We start from the raw sequence: 15,634 nt of genomic DNA on the forward strand, positions 1-15,634 counted from the left end.
GAGGGAACTCTGGCATTAGTGTCTGGGAGCTGCAATGCATGACGTTTCAGTGAGCATGGGAATGAAGAGTAGTACACGGATTTGTCTATTCTTCATACTTCTGGCTCTGCGTGTGTTCGTCTGGCTTGGAGAAGTTCTGTCACAAAACGCAAATCAGCGAATGGTCAGCTGTTGCACTTATCGTGTGAGCTTACCATTAGAAATTGGGTCACAAAGTTCAAAAATGTTCATTCTTTTCTTCAAAGCAGAACCAAAACACAGCAATAAACGAGGCCACAAATGCGATTCGCTGCCCGCAAGTACAGCAATAAACGAGGCCACAAGTGCGATTCGCTGCCCGCAAGTACAAAGACTAGGCAAATCTGTCTACTATTCATCATTCCCATGGTCGCTCAACGATCGCAGTGCCAGAGTTCTAATTAATTTTAGGAAACTCTATGGCAGCAAGTATTCTGTTATAAGAAAATTAAAGTGTAACGAATCTGCACTGCTAATTACATGGTATTGTTAATGTTTCAATTTAGGCTTAACACTTTCTATAATGGATACTATTTTACCTATTCTATTTTAGGTTTATGACAACAACTGGTCCTACCTCTGCAGTGAACGTATCCAGCAAACGTTCACCGTCATCCAGGACCAAATGACAGCAGCGATACATGTTAACAATCAGTCTCTCGTAGTTGTTCAAGAAACGCAGAAAGCTGTGGGGAGTAGCAACCAGTATGTCACAGCCATTGATGATTGGTATCTGAAGGCAGCAGAAAATAAAAGAGAGGGCAAATTCTTTGTAAACTTTCGTAGGATACAGTTTTTAATTAACAATATGGTCATCTAATATAGCAGATTCTACAACATACATATTGCTTCACACATCCCAAAGAAAGTGACGGGATACTCACCTCTTTGCCATCCTCCGACCCTCCAGCATACAAAATGCAACACTTGGGACACTTGGCGTTTTCTTCTACGAGCAAGTTGACCTGCTCGTAAATGCGGTGTGCTCCTTGCCATGTGGATGTCAAGATCAGCATCAGGGGCTGTGAAGATAGTGAGCTATACTTACAACACTCGGCAGACAAAAAGCACTACTACAAATGCTGGTGCAATTCTCCAACAAAAATCGGTTTCTACTAGATAGATTCTTGAAATTCCTGCGGTAGTTGATTCATAAAGTAGTAAGTTCCTTTAATGAAACCATTTGACAATTACTTGGAAAAGTGTTCCAGGTTCACTTTACAGCTTTCACTTTCACTGACATACAGGTATTTTCTCATGTCCCACCCTCCTTCCCACGGTGTCAGTGACATGTCGGTACATTCTTAGTTCTGCTTTCAATAATTCACCCTATAGCACAAGACTGGCGTACCTTGCATGACTTTACTGGTTGTGCCACCTCTATAATCTATCTAGCAGCACGCATTTTCACTCCTTGCTGTGTTGATGTATATACTGAAGAGTGCAGAGTGACTGTGCCTACCCTTCTTTTTGGGGGAAATGGCAGCTCCGCACGCGCTGCTTTCTAGGGAAGGGTGACCGTGCGGGACAGGCGAGAATATGTGTACAAGGTTTGTTCTGCCATTGGCCGCAGGTTTTTAGACGCAAAAGCATGTTATGCTCGATACAGTGTTCTTTCTGTGGCGTTCCCACCCATACTGCACATGTGCGAACTCTCCCCCCTCTCCTCACGTGAGGGCGGGGCGGCGGGAGGAGGTGGCATGAGCGCTGCCACCACTTCATTTCTCCTCTCCTGTTTCTCTCTCTCTCTCTACCACAGCTGTGTGTTCGTATATAATGTGGTGCATGCTTGCTCTCTTTGTGCTCTTCTTCGCAATGGCGCTATGGATGCTCGTAAAGCTGAACGTAAACGGCGAAGCCGGCAAGCAAATCTCGAAACTGCGAGGCTGTGAAAGTGTGCGTTCACTGCGTTTCCGTCATTCTCTCTCTGTGCAACAGTGTGTGAAATGCCATGAACAACGTCAGTATCGGCACTAGTTGCAACGGCAGCGCCACCGCTGCGGATCAGAGGAAGGCTTGGAGAGCCAAATGTGCACGTCAACGTTGACAAGCGGGAATTCAAAACACCTTGACAACCACCATGAGAGAAACGGAAACTCGATGCGCACCCCCTGCAATGCTTTCGCATCCCACCATGATTGCCCATACGGAAAATTCATATATTACCCTGGCAGCTGTTGTCTGTATATTATGTGGTGCTGATTAATGAAGCTCTCCCCTTTCAAAAGGTGAACAAACCATAATTACAGAGATGCATATTTTCAGAGTAACTGTACTCACACCACAGCCTGTAGGCAGTTGATGGTAGTCGATCTCCGTAAGCATTCTTGACACCAGTGGTATCAGGTAGGCAAGTGTCTTGCCTGTGTGCGGTGTGGCCACTGCCACCACATTTCTGCCTGTTGAAACTGCTGGCCAGACCACTGACTGAATGCACGATGGGCGGCGGAACCCCAGGGAACGCAAGCGCTAGACAAAAAGGAACACAAAACAGTGGAGCTGTAAGAATGAACGAGGGTGTCTCTTCCCACCTCTACCCACATAAAAAAGTATAAGAATCTGATACAGTTGCAGAAACACCATTTAATACAAAGAAAAGAACTATTCAGAAGTGATGCATAACTGTGAGAAAGGAAGAGGTGTATTCACAAAATAAAAAAAAAAAACGGTGCAAAAAAGACAGGGATGAGAAGGTGACAGGCAGATGAACTGCCTTACAACTACTTATATTTCCAGAAGTGTGCGATAACTACAGCATACATATGACACAGGAGTATAATAAAACAGGTAGAATCATGTTCTTGTGTGTGTCATTTTGTCACAAAAGCTTGTCATGTCACCTTCTTATCACAGTCTTTTCGTGATTATTCCTTCTCTGTGAGTGCAAGTAAACTAGCTCAATAAGTCTGAATAAAAAAGGCATCAGGCCTGTAGCCAAGGGGGTGTGCCATAAGCCCTCCTCCCTCCCCGTGTAATTCTCATGGTTGGGAGGTGTTTTACCAAAAATAAGCAGTAAAAAAAGGTGTTTTAAAAAGTCAAAGCTTTCACATGAAAAATATCAAAACTCACATAAAAAGATCAAACAATAGCCTTTTATGCAACATTCTCGGCAAAGCTCTCCTTTGCTATACTCATCAAAATTCCACACTATCTCATGTTTCTTAACCTTCAAAGTGAGTGAAAGGACTGCGATGAATGGGTGCATTTATAAAATCAATTACACAGATTTAGTTAAAATGTTCTCACCTCCTTTAGAGAAGCATCGAAGCATGTCTTATCCAAGTGTGTAATGGGCTGAGGCGCTATGCTTCCATGGCAAACGGCCCGAGCCTTAGAGTTTGCAAGCTGGGCTGGTAGCTTGCAGGAATCCTGTTAATAATGAGAGGCAAAAAGAGAAAGCCAGTACACAACTCACCACTGCTCATTGCATTTAACATGAAAGATTAGAACACTCATGTGTACAAGAAGGAGAAGAGCTTTAAAAGTACAGTTTGAACTAAACATGCACTTACATGTATTTATCTGTGAACAAGTCCGCTAGTGTTGCCTGGCTATAAAAGTGTTTATCACGCACGGTGAATGCTGATACGAAAGTAAAAGGCAGGTAACATAAATTTATCTCTTAGAAAAAAAAATGTGGCAAGCAAGATTAGCAAGCACTATTTACTGCAGTGAACTTGCAGCTGAAACAAATAAAGCACCTCTTCTTTCCTTTTTTTTTTTAAATAGAAATGGAAGTGATAAACATTTTTCTGCCTACTCTTGTTTTAGCTCAAAGTACTACAAAAAAAAAAACTACTGCTGTGCTCCACCGAGTGCAGTCATGCTGCACAGTCATCTTGACTTTGGAGATTTACGCAACGAAAAGAAAGTGCTGCAGAATCTTCCCCCTTCCACAGCTTGAAGAGGTAGAGAACAGAGCTTCACTTCCCCATGCGTTCTATGAACAAAGATATGCACTTACAAAATCGGCACTAAAGTATGGAGCATCCTCAAACTCTGCATAGGGATCCAGTTCCTGTGGTACTTCACTGAAGCTTTGGAAGTCATGGTGCCTATCGCAAGTCCAACAAATGGCAGAGAATAACAACATTCTGAGCAAACAAGTTAAACATTCTTAATAAAATTTCATTTCTCTTGCATTATTTGCTCAAAAAAAAGAACAAGAAAAAAAAAGACGAAAAGATTAAGAAGTTGGCTATAGGAAGCCTGAGACGGCCAGCTACCTGGCAATAACAGAAGGAGAAAAGGAAAGAAAGAAAAAAAAAGAAATTATCACTGCGGCAAGGTCATATAATGCATAATGCAAACAAATGGCTCTGTTGTGTATGCAGAGCTGCAAAATCAAGCTCGTGGACTGTATTTTTTGCTCATCACTCTCGATAATATTTTTACTAGAACAGCATTCAGCATCGTGCTTCGCAGCACGGGAGTGCATTTTGGCAACAAGATAGTCATATCTATAAATTTATCTTATTGCAATAACTTTCTTTGCCTAAAGGGACACTAAAGGAAAGTAAAAAATTATGTCAGAGTGAAAGCTCAATGTTTGACAATGTCTAAAATGACAATATTATCAACAGCACTGCCCTACTTACCGAGAAATTAAAGTAAATGCACGAGAACACATGCACCACAAGTAGGACATTCGAAAATGATACCAATAACATTACTGCCTACAATTAATCACTAGTAAGCATATTAGCTGCACTGAATAAAAAATGTTCCGTTCATCAAGAGACATAATAAAATGCTGCTTGTTCGTTTCTGTTTGATTCATGGAAAAATGAACTGCCGAACGTTACTATGGGGAACGGTGCAAGTGGTTCAAAAGTTAAATATTCCCCTAATTAAACTGGAGAGGTCGTGCCATCTAAAGGGGCCCAGTTGAACCACGCACACCTGCTATCTCGGAGGCCATGGCAGGAAATTGTTCAATGGCTGTTGTTGCTGCTGTGGCTCCCGCTACTTTCACTCTGCAGCTACTAGTGTTGGTGACCTCTCAGTAAGCCGGGCAAAGTTGAGCACGACAACAGTGACGTGAAAGTTTCCGGATTTGAAGTGGGTAATTTGAAGCTTGCTAACACGATGAAAACCACTAAAACATAATTGTATTTTAAAATAAGCACTTCCTTTGCACAAAAGTAGCACTACGAGGTTTTGGGACTGCTATTATTTCAGCAATCAACATCAGCTTGATTTTCGCCTATAGTGTTCCTTTAACCAATCATCGAATGCTTAAAAAACTAGCACTGCAGTCAGAAGTAGTCTTATGAGAACACAAGCCCAACATGGCACTGAGTACAGCTAAATTGCACCCGGGCCTGGCCATATATAAGTTCAGCACAGGACTACATAGAGAAACAAGTCTGAATTAAAAACAAGGCCAGCAGAGCATCACGCTTACCGGAAGTCTTCGGGTGCTTGGCACACGTTAATGGCTGCAAGGTCTGCCACTTCAGTATCAAATTTGAGGTTCCACTTTGCTTCCTCAACATCTGGATCCACAATCTCTTCAACTATGTGGCATGGACTCATGAAGTCACTGTAGTCTATGGACTCATCAGCAGTTTTGTTGCTTGCAGTTTTTTCAGAAGTAGGCTGAAGTACGAAACACCCAAAATACATAAGCGTTTTATATTTGCCCTATGTTTGGTGACAACAGGCGCCAAGCTAGATGCAAGTTTTTTTTTGTCTTCCTAAAAAAAGTGCTGTTTCTGATAAAAAAAAGAATACTAGGTATAACCGTCTCAACACTCGTTGTGAGTGTTTTATGTACTAGCGTCTATCATAATTAGTAGTTAGTGCCTCGATCACACACTAAGTATGGTGACCAGGTTTCACGCCATTTTATTCTAAAAATGTTATCTCATTAGAATTGGTGCTAATACAAAAAAAATATCTATTTATGATGGTGACCTTTATTAGATGGTGGCCTTTATTTTCAGGTCCATTAGCTAGTCCCCCAATTTCCCACAGGTGCAATGTTCTCCCAAACGACTTGAAACTTCCTTTTGCCTAGCCCTTAGATTGAAGCGTGCTTGTATTTACCATTAGGTACGCAGAAAAAGCAATTCTCTGCCTTCCACAATGGCTGCACATGCACGAATATATCACCAAGAATGGTGGGCCAAGGTGCACACAGACCTTTGAAGATATTCATGGGGTATGTTTTGAGATCAGCCCCCATACACCATCAAAAAGTGGAGGATGTGTCGTTCTACCCATTAGAAAAATTGCACGCTTCCCAGCAGCACTCAAAATTAAATTAGATAGTACTTTTTCGAATTTGATTCTAACACTCTACCATTTTGCCACCCCTGCAGAACCAATCATTCCTCTTCCCAATTGTGTTACACATATTTGCAGAGCCTGACACAAGCAGACATCTTTCAATGACAAGAGGTTTACATTTCATTCAAATGCTTCATCTGCACAAGGAGGGATTGTAGGATTGGCGCATATCCCATAACTGCTTAGCTCACCTGACTTTTGGCGCTATTCACACATGAAGGAGGTTCCGTTGTTGAGGGATTTACATTACTGGTAGGAGTCTGCAAACAAACAAAATTATCAGAGGACAAGTTGTTCTAACTTCCCTACTCAGTTAGTTCAGTGCACAATGAGTAAGTGGAAAAGGTTCTTACCAGGGCCTCATCTTTTTCACAAGATGCAGTTTTTTCTGTTGTTTCATCAGGCTTGACATGACTTGTCAGTTTATCAGTAACTTGAGGTTTCTTGAATGTACTTCTGAGGTTTTGTAAATGTGCCTCGCTCAGTGCACTGCCTCTTTTTTTTAGCACATCCCAGAGCTTCAGAGTCTTTCTCGATGTTTGCAAGCGGTTTCGACCTGCACTCATGCACTGTGATGAGAACTCATGTTGTCGACCTTGCACTGGCTTTTTGTCCTGCGTGTTGACTGGCTTTGATGACTGCGCTCGAGTCATTATCGTGCTAGGTGGCAGTGTAGCTTGCAAAAGTACAACGCTGGACCTTGCAGAAGGGTACGCTGGCAAATTATGAGCCTTGTCAGTGCCATTTCCAAAGCCCTTCAACTCGGTTGCATGAAGCTCGGGTGGCGATACCTTGTTTGGAACAGGTGCTGTTGCAAGTTGTTTCAAAGGTTTTTGTTTACGTTCCTCTGCCACGATGCCAGGCATATCCTCCTCCTTACTAGAATGGCATTCAATGCTACTTCCTTGCTGCCCCTCACTAGTCAAACTCACAGTTTCCCATGTGTCAGTACCTTGTTCAGCTCCTTCTTTTAGAGCAATGGCCAGAGTAGAAGCACAAGATTCAACCTCATGACTCTGTGCGAGCACAAGGACATCTCGTTTCTCAGCATTGACATTCATGCTATTCACGATATTGGGCTTCTCGCACAAGCTGGCCAATGCACATGGCGCTTCTGAAAGACAGCTTGCAGCCTTTGTGCTTGTGGAGGCTGGTGGTGGTTCTTTAGATGGCGGATTGGCTTCAGTGCTTGATGAAGAAACCTGTACATCATGCACTTTTGGCAGTGCAGCTGAGGTTTTCTTCTGATGATGATTTTTCCTGTCGCTAGAACTCTTGGTAGTGATACTGACAACTGCCTTGTGTGTCATATACTGTTCATCTGTGCTGGTTCCAAGCAAGGACTTGTGATCCTCCAATAAAATCTCTTTAAAAGGAAAGAGAGAAAAGCAAGTGAATAAAAAACAAAAACAAGTGTAATTTTGTGGTGTGCAATAGTAATTGGTTCAGGCTTTCTTGCACCCCTCTCAAATAAGAAAAGTATTTTTCAACTTTGAAAAATTTGAATTAACTACGAGCAACAAAAATTGTACATAATTGTCAATGTTTTAATGGTCAGAATTGGTGTTATTACAAGATTTGGTAAGTAGTGAGAGTAATAAATTAATATTTGTGTATCGTGTGGAAGCTGTGCAGCTATTCTAGGCAATAACAAATTTTCCTTGCTTTCCCTTTCAAGTATTCCTCTCATTTTTAACTTCTCAGCCCAATCACAGCCAACAATCACTGCCCAGTTAGCACAACCACACTATCATTTTTTTAAATCTTTTTCCATCTGTAGGTAACACGTGTTTTGTTTACTCAATTATAACACTATCAGATCACAGTAGCCTTTGATCATAGGGCACACACTAGCGCTATGTAAACTAAAAGGAACAAATTATTACAATTGCTTTAAAGGTATAAAGCAACACATTTTGAACATAGTGAGAAAGCACTTCCAAACATCAGTGTAGGCTCCTGTGAATATGTGGTCCAAATATCATTACAATGAACACAGCATGGAACTTATGGTTTTGCATTTAAGTCAGCTGAAAATTTCGTGTGCTGATGCACTACCGTCCAGGGGCATAGCCAGGGATGGCGCACTAGGCCCGTGCCCCCAATACCTCTCAAAAAAATTTTTTTCGCCATAGCATATAAGGGGCAAAATGGTCATATAGTACCTGCCCTGCCCACACTTATGATAAAAAAAGGTGCGCCCTCCTCCTAGAAAAAAATTTCTGCCTACGTCCCTGGTACAGAGGCAACAAAAGAAGAGGGAAGCTCATATTTCGCATAATAACACCACTAATACATCAGAGATTAAAACAGTTTTGTCAACATGAGATTCACCAGGCAACAGAGCTGAGCTTATGATAACTTGAAAAAGTGTTGCAGGCCCACTTCAACCCTTTCCCAGCTGTGAGAAAAGAATGTTGTACCAAATCTGCCAGAAAATGTTATTGCTCAATTTGTATAGTTCTCATTTTATAAATAAAATGAAACCGTTCCTTCAATTTGAAGTTCCTTTATTTCACTAACTGCATAAAAAATAACTTCAACATGGCTGCACTGCATAGAAGTACAGTGATATATGGCAATAAAATGAAAGCTGAGACACAACTGCCACATCATGGACAAATATACCCACCCAGTGTCAAGAAACACAACCATGACAAGTATAGTTGCAATCGGTTTTATGTAAACCTAATTTTATTGATGACATGTATAGCCATCATGGGTCATCTTGGTGCAAAAATTCATGAAGACCACATTTATCAATGAGAGGGAAAAGTTCAAAAAAAGAAAGTTAAGGGTAGGGCCACTGCACAGTCTCTTCAGCTGCAACAGTATGGAACAAAGCAGCCTATTCTAAGAATCAAATGCTTTGTGGCACTTCACATACCCTCACTGCCAGCATCAGAGTCCAAGAAGGCATAGTTCAGACTGACGAGCTCTTCATCCAGAGATATGACCTTCTTCTTGCATTCTATGTGAAGCTTCCCGTAAAGACCACCCGAGACAGTTTGTCCCAGCACTTCGACTTGCACTGAATTCGCCGCTAAAAATGAAAGACACCCATCTGTCATCAAGGAACTTGCTTGCAAAGCTACATATTGTAATTCATGGTATCGCTTAGGACACAAAACACAGAAAAGTAGACAGTACCATAACACACTAAATAAATCTTTTCAATCATAAGTCAGTGGCTGGTGGCAAGTACTTTTTTTTCCTCTGTTTTCTTCAACAAAATTTATCACTACAAGTTCTCTTTCCAGAACCCTCTATGTACCACAGTGACCACCACTAATGCTTTATACCGCAATTATTCAGCTAATCTTCCATTTATGCAGGCAGAAAAGAGACTGATGCTGACAAACGTTTGTCTATGTGTGATTGTAGGCACATAAAGCGAGAAAATAGGTAAAAAGCTATAGCACTAACCCCCTTTGGCATGCTAGAGTGTAAGGCTGCCTAGGAAATAACCCACTACACCACACAATATCCTTGCGGCATGACACCAGCCAAAGCAGCAGTGGCATCAATCACCAATAAGGCAGCTAGTTTTCAATCTGTACAGGTTTTGAGAGTAAAAGCTCGCCAGATCACCAAAGAAACAAAAATAAGTATATTTACGTGAGTCTACAGCTGCCATGGCATTTGGTATCAATTTTAAACTATAACTGCCATGAAATTCAGCTGTTTTCACTCTGTTGTAAAAAAGGAAGGGCCGCAGCTCTGTTGTCCTACCACATATTTATGATGGTCAAACTTACACTCTATAGCTGTCTTCACGTATTCAGTGGCGGCATCATCCCAGGAGTCCTTTGGCACACTTTAAAAAGAAGCAAGAAGTGTGGGATAAATTTGATTGTAGGGCCTCCAGTTGTAAGCACACACACAACTGTAGGACCATAAAAACAGTGCCGATGACCGAAAAAAATGTGTCTCAAACGTCAAGAAAAGCAAATTTAAGTCTACACAACTGAGAAGCAAATGAAAAAAAAAAAATCACAACATATCCACGGAGTGTATGATGATGAGTGGGCAAAGCTCCGGAGGTACATCGGTAAACTGTGAATGCTCCATAAATCTTGCCCAGTTGATCATCATGTAAAGACGGCGAGGATGCGCTGCGGCCGTTTTCCGAGCCCTCTGCTCTGCCGCCTCGTCTTTGTCACTCATACTCGAAGCACACAGACTGCCAGTGAAAGAGGAAGCACGTCAAGAGTGAACGCATTTCAAGACACAAGCGAATGGGGTCTCCTATCACATGAGCATGCATCGGAATGGATGGATGGATATGGCTGTGCCCTTTAGATCGGGCGGTGGCTAGCGCCACCAAGCCGTAATACTTAATGAACCAAAAACTAGATTTATATATATATTTTTCCATTAAATAGTGAGGTTGAGGATTCGTACTTTGCAGTGAAGGGTTTAATTTTCACTCGTGCCTTGACTTTAGCCACCAATAAGATAACCTCCTTCTAGTTAATTCTACCCGCTTAAGGTCTATTTTGCCCTCCCTGTCCCTAAACCCCAGTGCTTTGAAGAACTCTGCGTCATCATGCTGAACTATAGGGTGAAGCTCTTTACAAACCATTATCAAGTGTTCGGCAGTTTCCTCTTCCTCTCCACACGCACTGCATACCATGTCTACTCCTTCGTATTTGGCCCGATATGTCTTGGTTCGCAATACTCCCGTCCTGGCCTCAAACAGTAGAGAACTACCCCGAGTATTATCATAGATCCTTTCTTTGGCAATTTCCTGCTTAAAAGTTTGATAGATCTCTAGTGCGGACTTCTTAATCATGCCAATTCTCCACATATCGGTCTCAGCTTCTTTCACCTTCTTCTTAACCGATAATTCTTTTTGGTTTGGCCCCCTGCTGTTTTCTAAGTATTTAACAGTCAATTTTCTGGTTCGCTTCCTCCATTTTGTATCGACATTCTTCATGTACAAGTAGCTGAATACCTTCCTAGCCCAACGCTCCTTCCCCATTTCTCTCAATCGATTCTCAAATTTTATCTTGCTGCTAGCTTCCCTGCCCTCAAATAATGAAGCAAGCAATGCAGCACCATCTAGTGAACAATCTGAGTACTAGCGGTGGCTACTACAGCGCAGGACTTGCCTACGCTTTAAAAAGTTTCGCCCTTTGAAAAAAACAGCTTTAGTTAAGGGACATAGCACAGAATGCAATAGCAAACCCAAACTCCTCAGATGACCTTCTCATAATAGACTGGCAGATAATGGCACAGTGAAGTGTGCAAGACAACTGCTACTGCTCAGCAGAAGCAGCATTTTGGCAACTAACAAGCACCTCAGAATGCTGAAGCTCTGATGTACACAACATGTTCATAATGACAACGTTCACAATATATATTATAATTTTTTTTAATTTATCCGTGAAAATTTTCATAGTTACCATGATGACCCACTACTTGATGAACACTGATATTACCAAGATACTGGCAGTTAACACTGCCTCAAATATAAAACTAAGAAAATTGCAAGAGTGGGCTCTTGCATGCAATATTTCTTGTGAAAGAGCTTACGTGAAAGCATGGTGTAAGAAAAATAATTTAGGTGTGGACACTCTTCGCTTCCCTCAATGGACATTGCATTCAGATAATGTTTGGCTTTAGTACATGCACCAGCCCCAGTACAGTGGCCCTACAGTGAAGGGGCGTTGTGACGTGTGGGCCTAATAAGGTCCCTTAATGTATTAGCGGCCTAAAGGGAGCAAGCGTGACAAGGCAGACGCACGTTTTTCTTTGTTTTTTTTCGCCTTTTATTTTTTAAGCATCGTGCACACTAGTAACCAAAGCTAGAAATGCTTTAGTTAGAAAAGCTTTGTGCGGCGAACGATGCAGTGGCTTCAGTGCGTCCTCCCATAGGCACCACTCTTACGGATGCTACATGCGCAGCTTATCATCTATAGTACAATCACCTGGCAAAGTCGCATGAGTGGAGTTGTAACGTGGTGGCCTGCAGGGGCTGAAAGCAGCGGACATTATCTGGGCGTGTAGTGAGGCGGAGTGTCCACCCTGAATTATTTCTCTTGCATTGTAAAAACATCTTCCTTATGGACAATGGGGAACACACAAGGAAGCTTCTCCACACTAACCTTCTTAGAGGGAAGAAAACAGCTTTCAAGGTGCTGCAAAGTTTCACCTAGCTTCGCAGTATCACATTGCACATCAGACTTGGTAAAAGAAGGCTGCCTCAGAATTTACAATTTTTTTTTTTACTAAGGAGAACACCATAGAATTTACTGAGTACAAAAATTTTGCAGTCAATGTCATGTGTAGATTATTCTGTAAATTGCTCCAGATAGGCATGACTTCATACAGAGCATAGGTGAATAACTTTTAGACAATCATGTCACTGGAAGTCTATAAGAAATGACTTTCTCACACTTGCTCTGCTATATTACTAGGTAACAAGATGAAAATGGTCTGGGACGGTGCTTGTCATAATAACGCTGTGGCAACTCAACTTCCCACAAGCAATTAATTCATAAAGATTCTTTGGCTAGGTCTCCAAGAAAAAGTGTATGCACATGCATGTAAGTGGTGACAGTTGGTGGAGAATGTAGGCTACCCTGGTTACCTACCACAAGCAAATTATTGCACAGTTAGTGCGAGAAGAAAGCGGGTGAGCATACCTGCAGCAACAAATCCCCATATATGTACTGTACTATACGATCTCCACAACAAGCAAGTATACACATCCTACGATAAGCGCAACAACCTACCATATCCTACAGTCAGCAATGTAAGAAAGCTGGACAGCATAGTTGCCACTGCAAGTAATCGCAAGTTCTCACAAACAAGTAGCATACTGTTAGCACCAAAAGAAAGCAGACGATTACAGTAGTGACATGCAGAATAGAGTTGGCTTAGCTATAGCTTATAGTTGCCTAATACTGGCTGAACAATGGATAATTTCTGCTCGTGTAGGCTCAAGGATGGCTGACATTGACTGTTGTTGGTCAATCTTGGCTTAAATATGGCTGCTGACGAGTGTTTCTATACGTTGCTCAAGAGATGAAATTAAAGTTGTTTTTTACAAATCCCAAATTACAATTCTCAAAAAGGTATTCCCCCATCCACCCCACCCCACTCTTTTTTAAGCAACAACTCATGGTCATGGTTACCTGAAGTGCACGAAGTAGTGGATTTCATTAGTCACTCCAGAATCATCAGCTTTGGCAAAACAGAAGAACAACAAGTAGTTTCTAGCTTTGCAAACAATATGAATTAATACTTGCATGACTAAATATGTGTGACTATTATATATGCATGACTACTATACAAACACAGCAATAAATTGTCCAAACACAGATGCTGTAGCCAGTGACAAGCTTAGTTAGTAACGAAAATGGATACACTTACTGCTCTACGCTTGTTCTTGCCTCACTGGTAGCACAATGCAGTGGCCTCAGTCCAAGCAATGAAAACTTAATACACTGAAAAGGCACCTTGAGAATCTTACGGGATGCTTTGTGCAACCTGCAACAAAATGTACTCAAGGAATTATGTGCAAAACTGGCATAATAATGTGCTAAAATATATGCTTAATGTGATGCATATACATATATGTGGCATATTTTACAGCTGTTGGATGTATCTGTGACTTGTTGAGCACTACATATTCTAACAACCTCCCAGTTTTTACTTGCTGTCAAATTCAGAATTATCCTTTTCCTTTCAGACATTGGTGGTCCTGAAGGACAGCTGTGGTTATACCATGTCTCAGGGAGCCAGTCGGGACAATTTTAGCGGTATCATCCTTCATGCGACACATATTCCCGATGTTCGATCTACCTTTCTAAAATTACCTAGTATGCATAAAAAAAAAGAAGTGACCATAGCATAATTGCATCCCTGAAAGTTAGTTTTATAAAAATTTTTGTAAGAAAAATGATGCGTACTGTTTTCTGTCTACCAGGAGTGTTTGCCCATAGTCAACCAAGGTGACCCTGGAAAAAAAATTATTCAGTGAACAGGAATTCAAATGACAGTAATTATGGTAAGCTGTCAGTTTAACTGAAGTGGTTTTGAATGCACAGTATAAAAGGTGTTTAAAAAATATCTATATGTTGAAACAGAATTAGCAAATAAAATATTTCCACTTTGACATTTCCTTCGTATGTGCACACAAAAATACTTCATATATTTAACGACTGCAGGATTCTTCAAGCTTGCTTCCCTCTAGCGCTGCTACAGCTGTCCATTAAGAGCTGAACCTATTCATAAATGTAAAAAAAATCAAGTAGCAAGTGCACCGACAAACTTTCTCTGTAAAGAGCAGGCTCTAAAGTAAAGATAATTTTCTTCACCTCCTAAGAATGCTGAAATACCCCGAAAACGCAAGTACTCACTCTACTTGGTAGCTGCCTGGCAAGTCAATGATCTTGTCAACACGTGCGCGTTGTAATTCTGTGCCTGTCTGTTTCTTGAACAGAACAACCTGAGCAAAAGGAATAGCACTAATCAAATAAATGCATTCTTGAAAATATTTTCAGAAAATAACTTAATCAGCTTTCACTAAGAAATTTCTTTGTGATGCCTATGCATTTTAACAAAAGTATAATGAGCATTATTCACACTACTAGTGTGGTGCATTTACTGATAAACGCATGTATTCACACTTATGGTTGAGTGCATGTGTTACTGGACATGATCTTGACATCAGCAGTTACTGACAGCATCTATCCACATGGGTGCTTCCCGTCACTAGAAGTCACTATCTTTTGTCAAGATGTTGCTCTGCCTACTGTATCTATAGCTGTCATATTGAACCAAGCTGTCCTGAGCAAACTTACTAAATCAACAAGCACACTGTTCCATTTATACATTTTATATACATTTCGATACATTTGTAATGACAGTACAGCTATACTTACACATCCAATGTCAGGTGCCCGAGTGCTGCTCAGTGGTTCCTGCTTTCTCAAGTACTGTTCCATATTTGCTTCCATACCGACAAAGTCTCTTGTGCTCTGAGACATCTGAAGACCTGTAGCTTCCCTTATGAAGAAACATGTTGGTGAGGTCACCTGCATATAGGAGATGCATTGATACTTCACAGAGTGTTTCTCCAGAGATCCCAATAATCTGCCAAGAATTACGCCTGAATCTTATATCGAACATCAATTGATTTGGCCAAGTAATGATTAGGTATAATTAGGCCACCTACATAGCACATGTGTAGGTCACCTTTACGACTTTCTATGCATGTATTCAGAGATTTGCTTGTGATGCATGTCAATCATTTGTGTCATGTGATACATCAATAACATAAGCTGTGATGACAAATCGGGTCATTTCTTTT

The 15,634-nt window shown here is 41.3% G+C and overlaps 1 protein-coding gene across 4 annotated transcripts in view; it reads right to left on the bottom strand.

Annotated features, from left to right (window-relative positions):
* LOC119160144 (uncharacterized) overlaps window positions 1–15,634 on the bottom strand; it is a 54,584-nt gene that overhangs the window by 33,159 nt on the left and 5,791 nt on the right. For 2 of the 4 annotated variants that reach the window (XM_037412854.2, XM_075865112.1), the window contains exons 2-15: window positions 15,207–15,359; window positions 14,682–14,770; window positions 14,232–14,279; window positions 13,693–13,809; window positions 10,071–10,129; window positions 9,200–9,355; window positions 6,666–7,678; window positions 6,504–6,572; window positions 5,426–5,619; window positions 3,983–4,073; window positions 3,265–3,387; window positions 2,299–2,487; window positions 903–1,040; window positions 596–751 (exon numbers count right to left, since the gene is read on the bottom strand). In XM_037412854.2, coding sequence (XP_037268751.2) covers window positions 596–751; window positions 903–1,040; window positions 2,299–2,487; window positions 3,265–3,387; window positions 3,983–4,073; window positions 5,426–5,619; window positions 6,504–6,572; window positions 6,666–7,678; window positions 9,200–9,355; window positions 10,071–10,129; window positions 13,693–13,809; window positions 14,232–14,279; window positions 14,682–14,770; window positions 15,207–15,359 — 2,595 coding nt within the window. Of the gene's footprint in view, window positions 1–595; window positions 752–902; window positions 1,041–2,298; window positions 2,488–3,264; window positions 3,388–3,982; window positions 4,074–5,425; window positions 5,620–6,503; window positions 6,573–6,665; window positions 7,679–9,199; window positions 9,356–10,070; window positions 10,130–10,309; window positions 10,582–13,692; window positions 13,810–14,231; window positions 14,280–14,681; window positions 14,771–15,206; window positions 15,360–15,634 lie in introns of those variants that run through there. The other 2 variants (XM_075865114.1, XM_075865113.1) reach the window with 2 other exon arrangements.

The sequence above is a fragment of the Rhipicephalus microplus genome, chromosome 1 (assembly GCF_043290135.1).
Source record: "Rhipicephalus microplus isolate Deutch F79 chromosome 1, USDA_Rmic, whole genome shotgun sequence".
Lineage (NCBI taxonomy): Eukaryota > Metazoa > Arthropoda > Arachnida > Ixodida > Ixodidae > Rhipicephalus > Rhipicephalus microplus.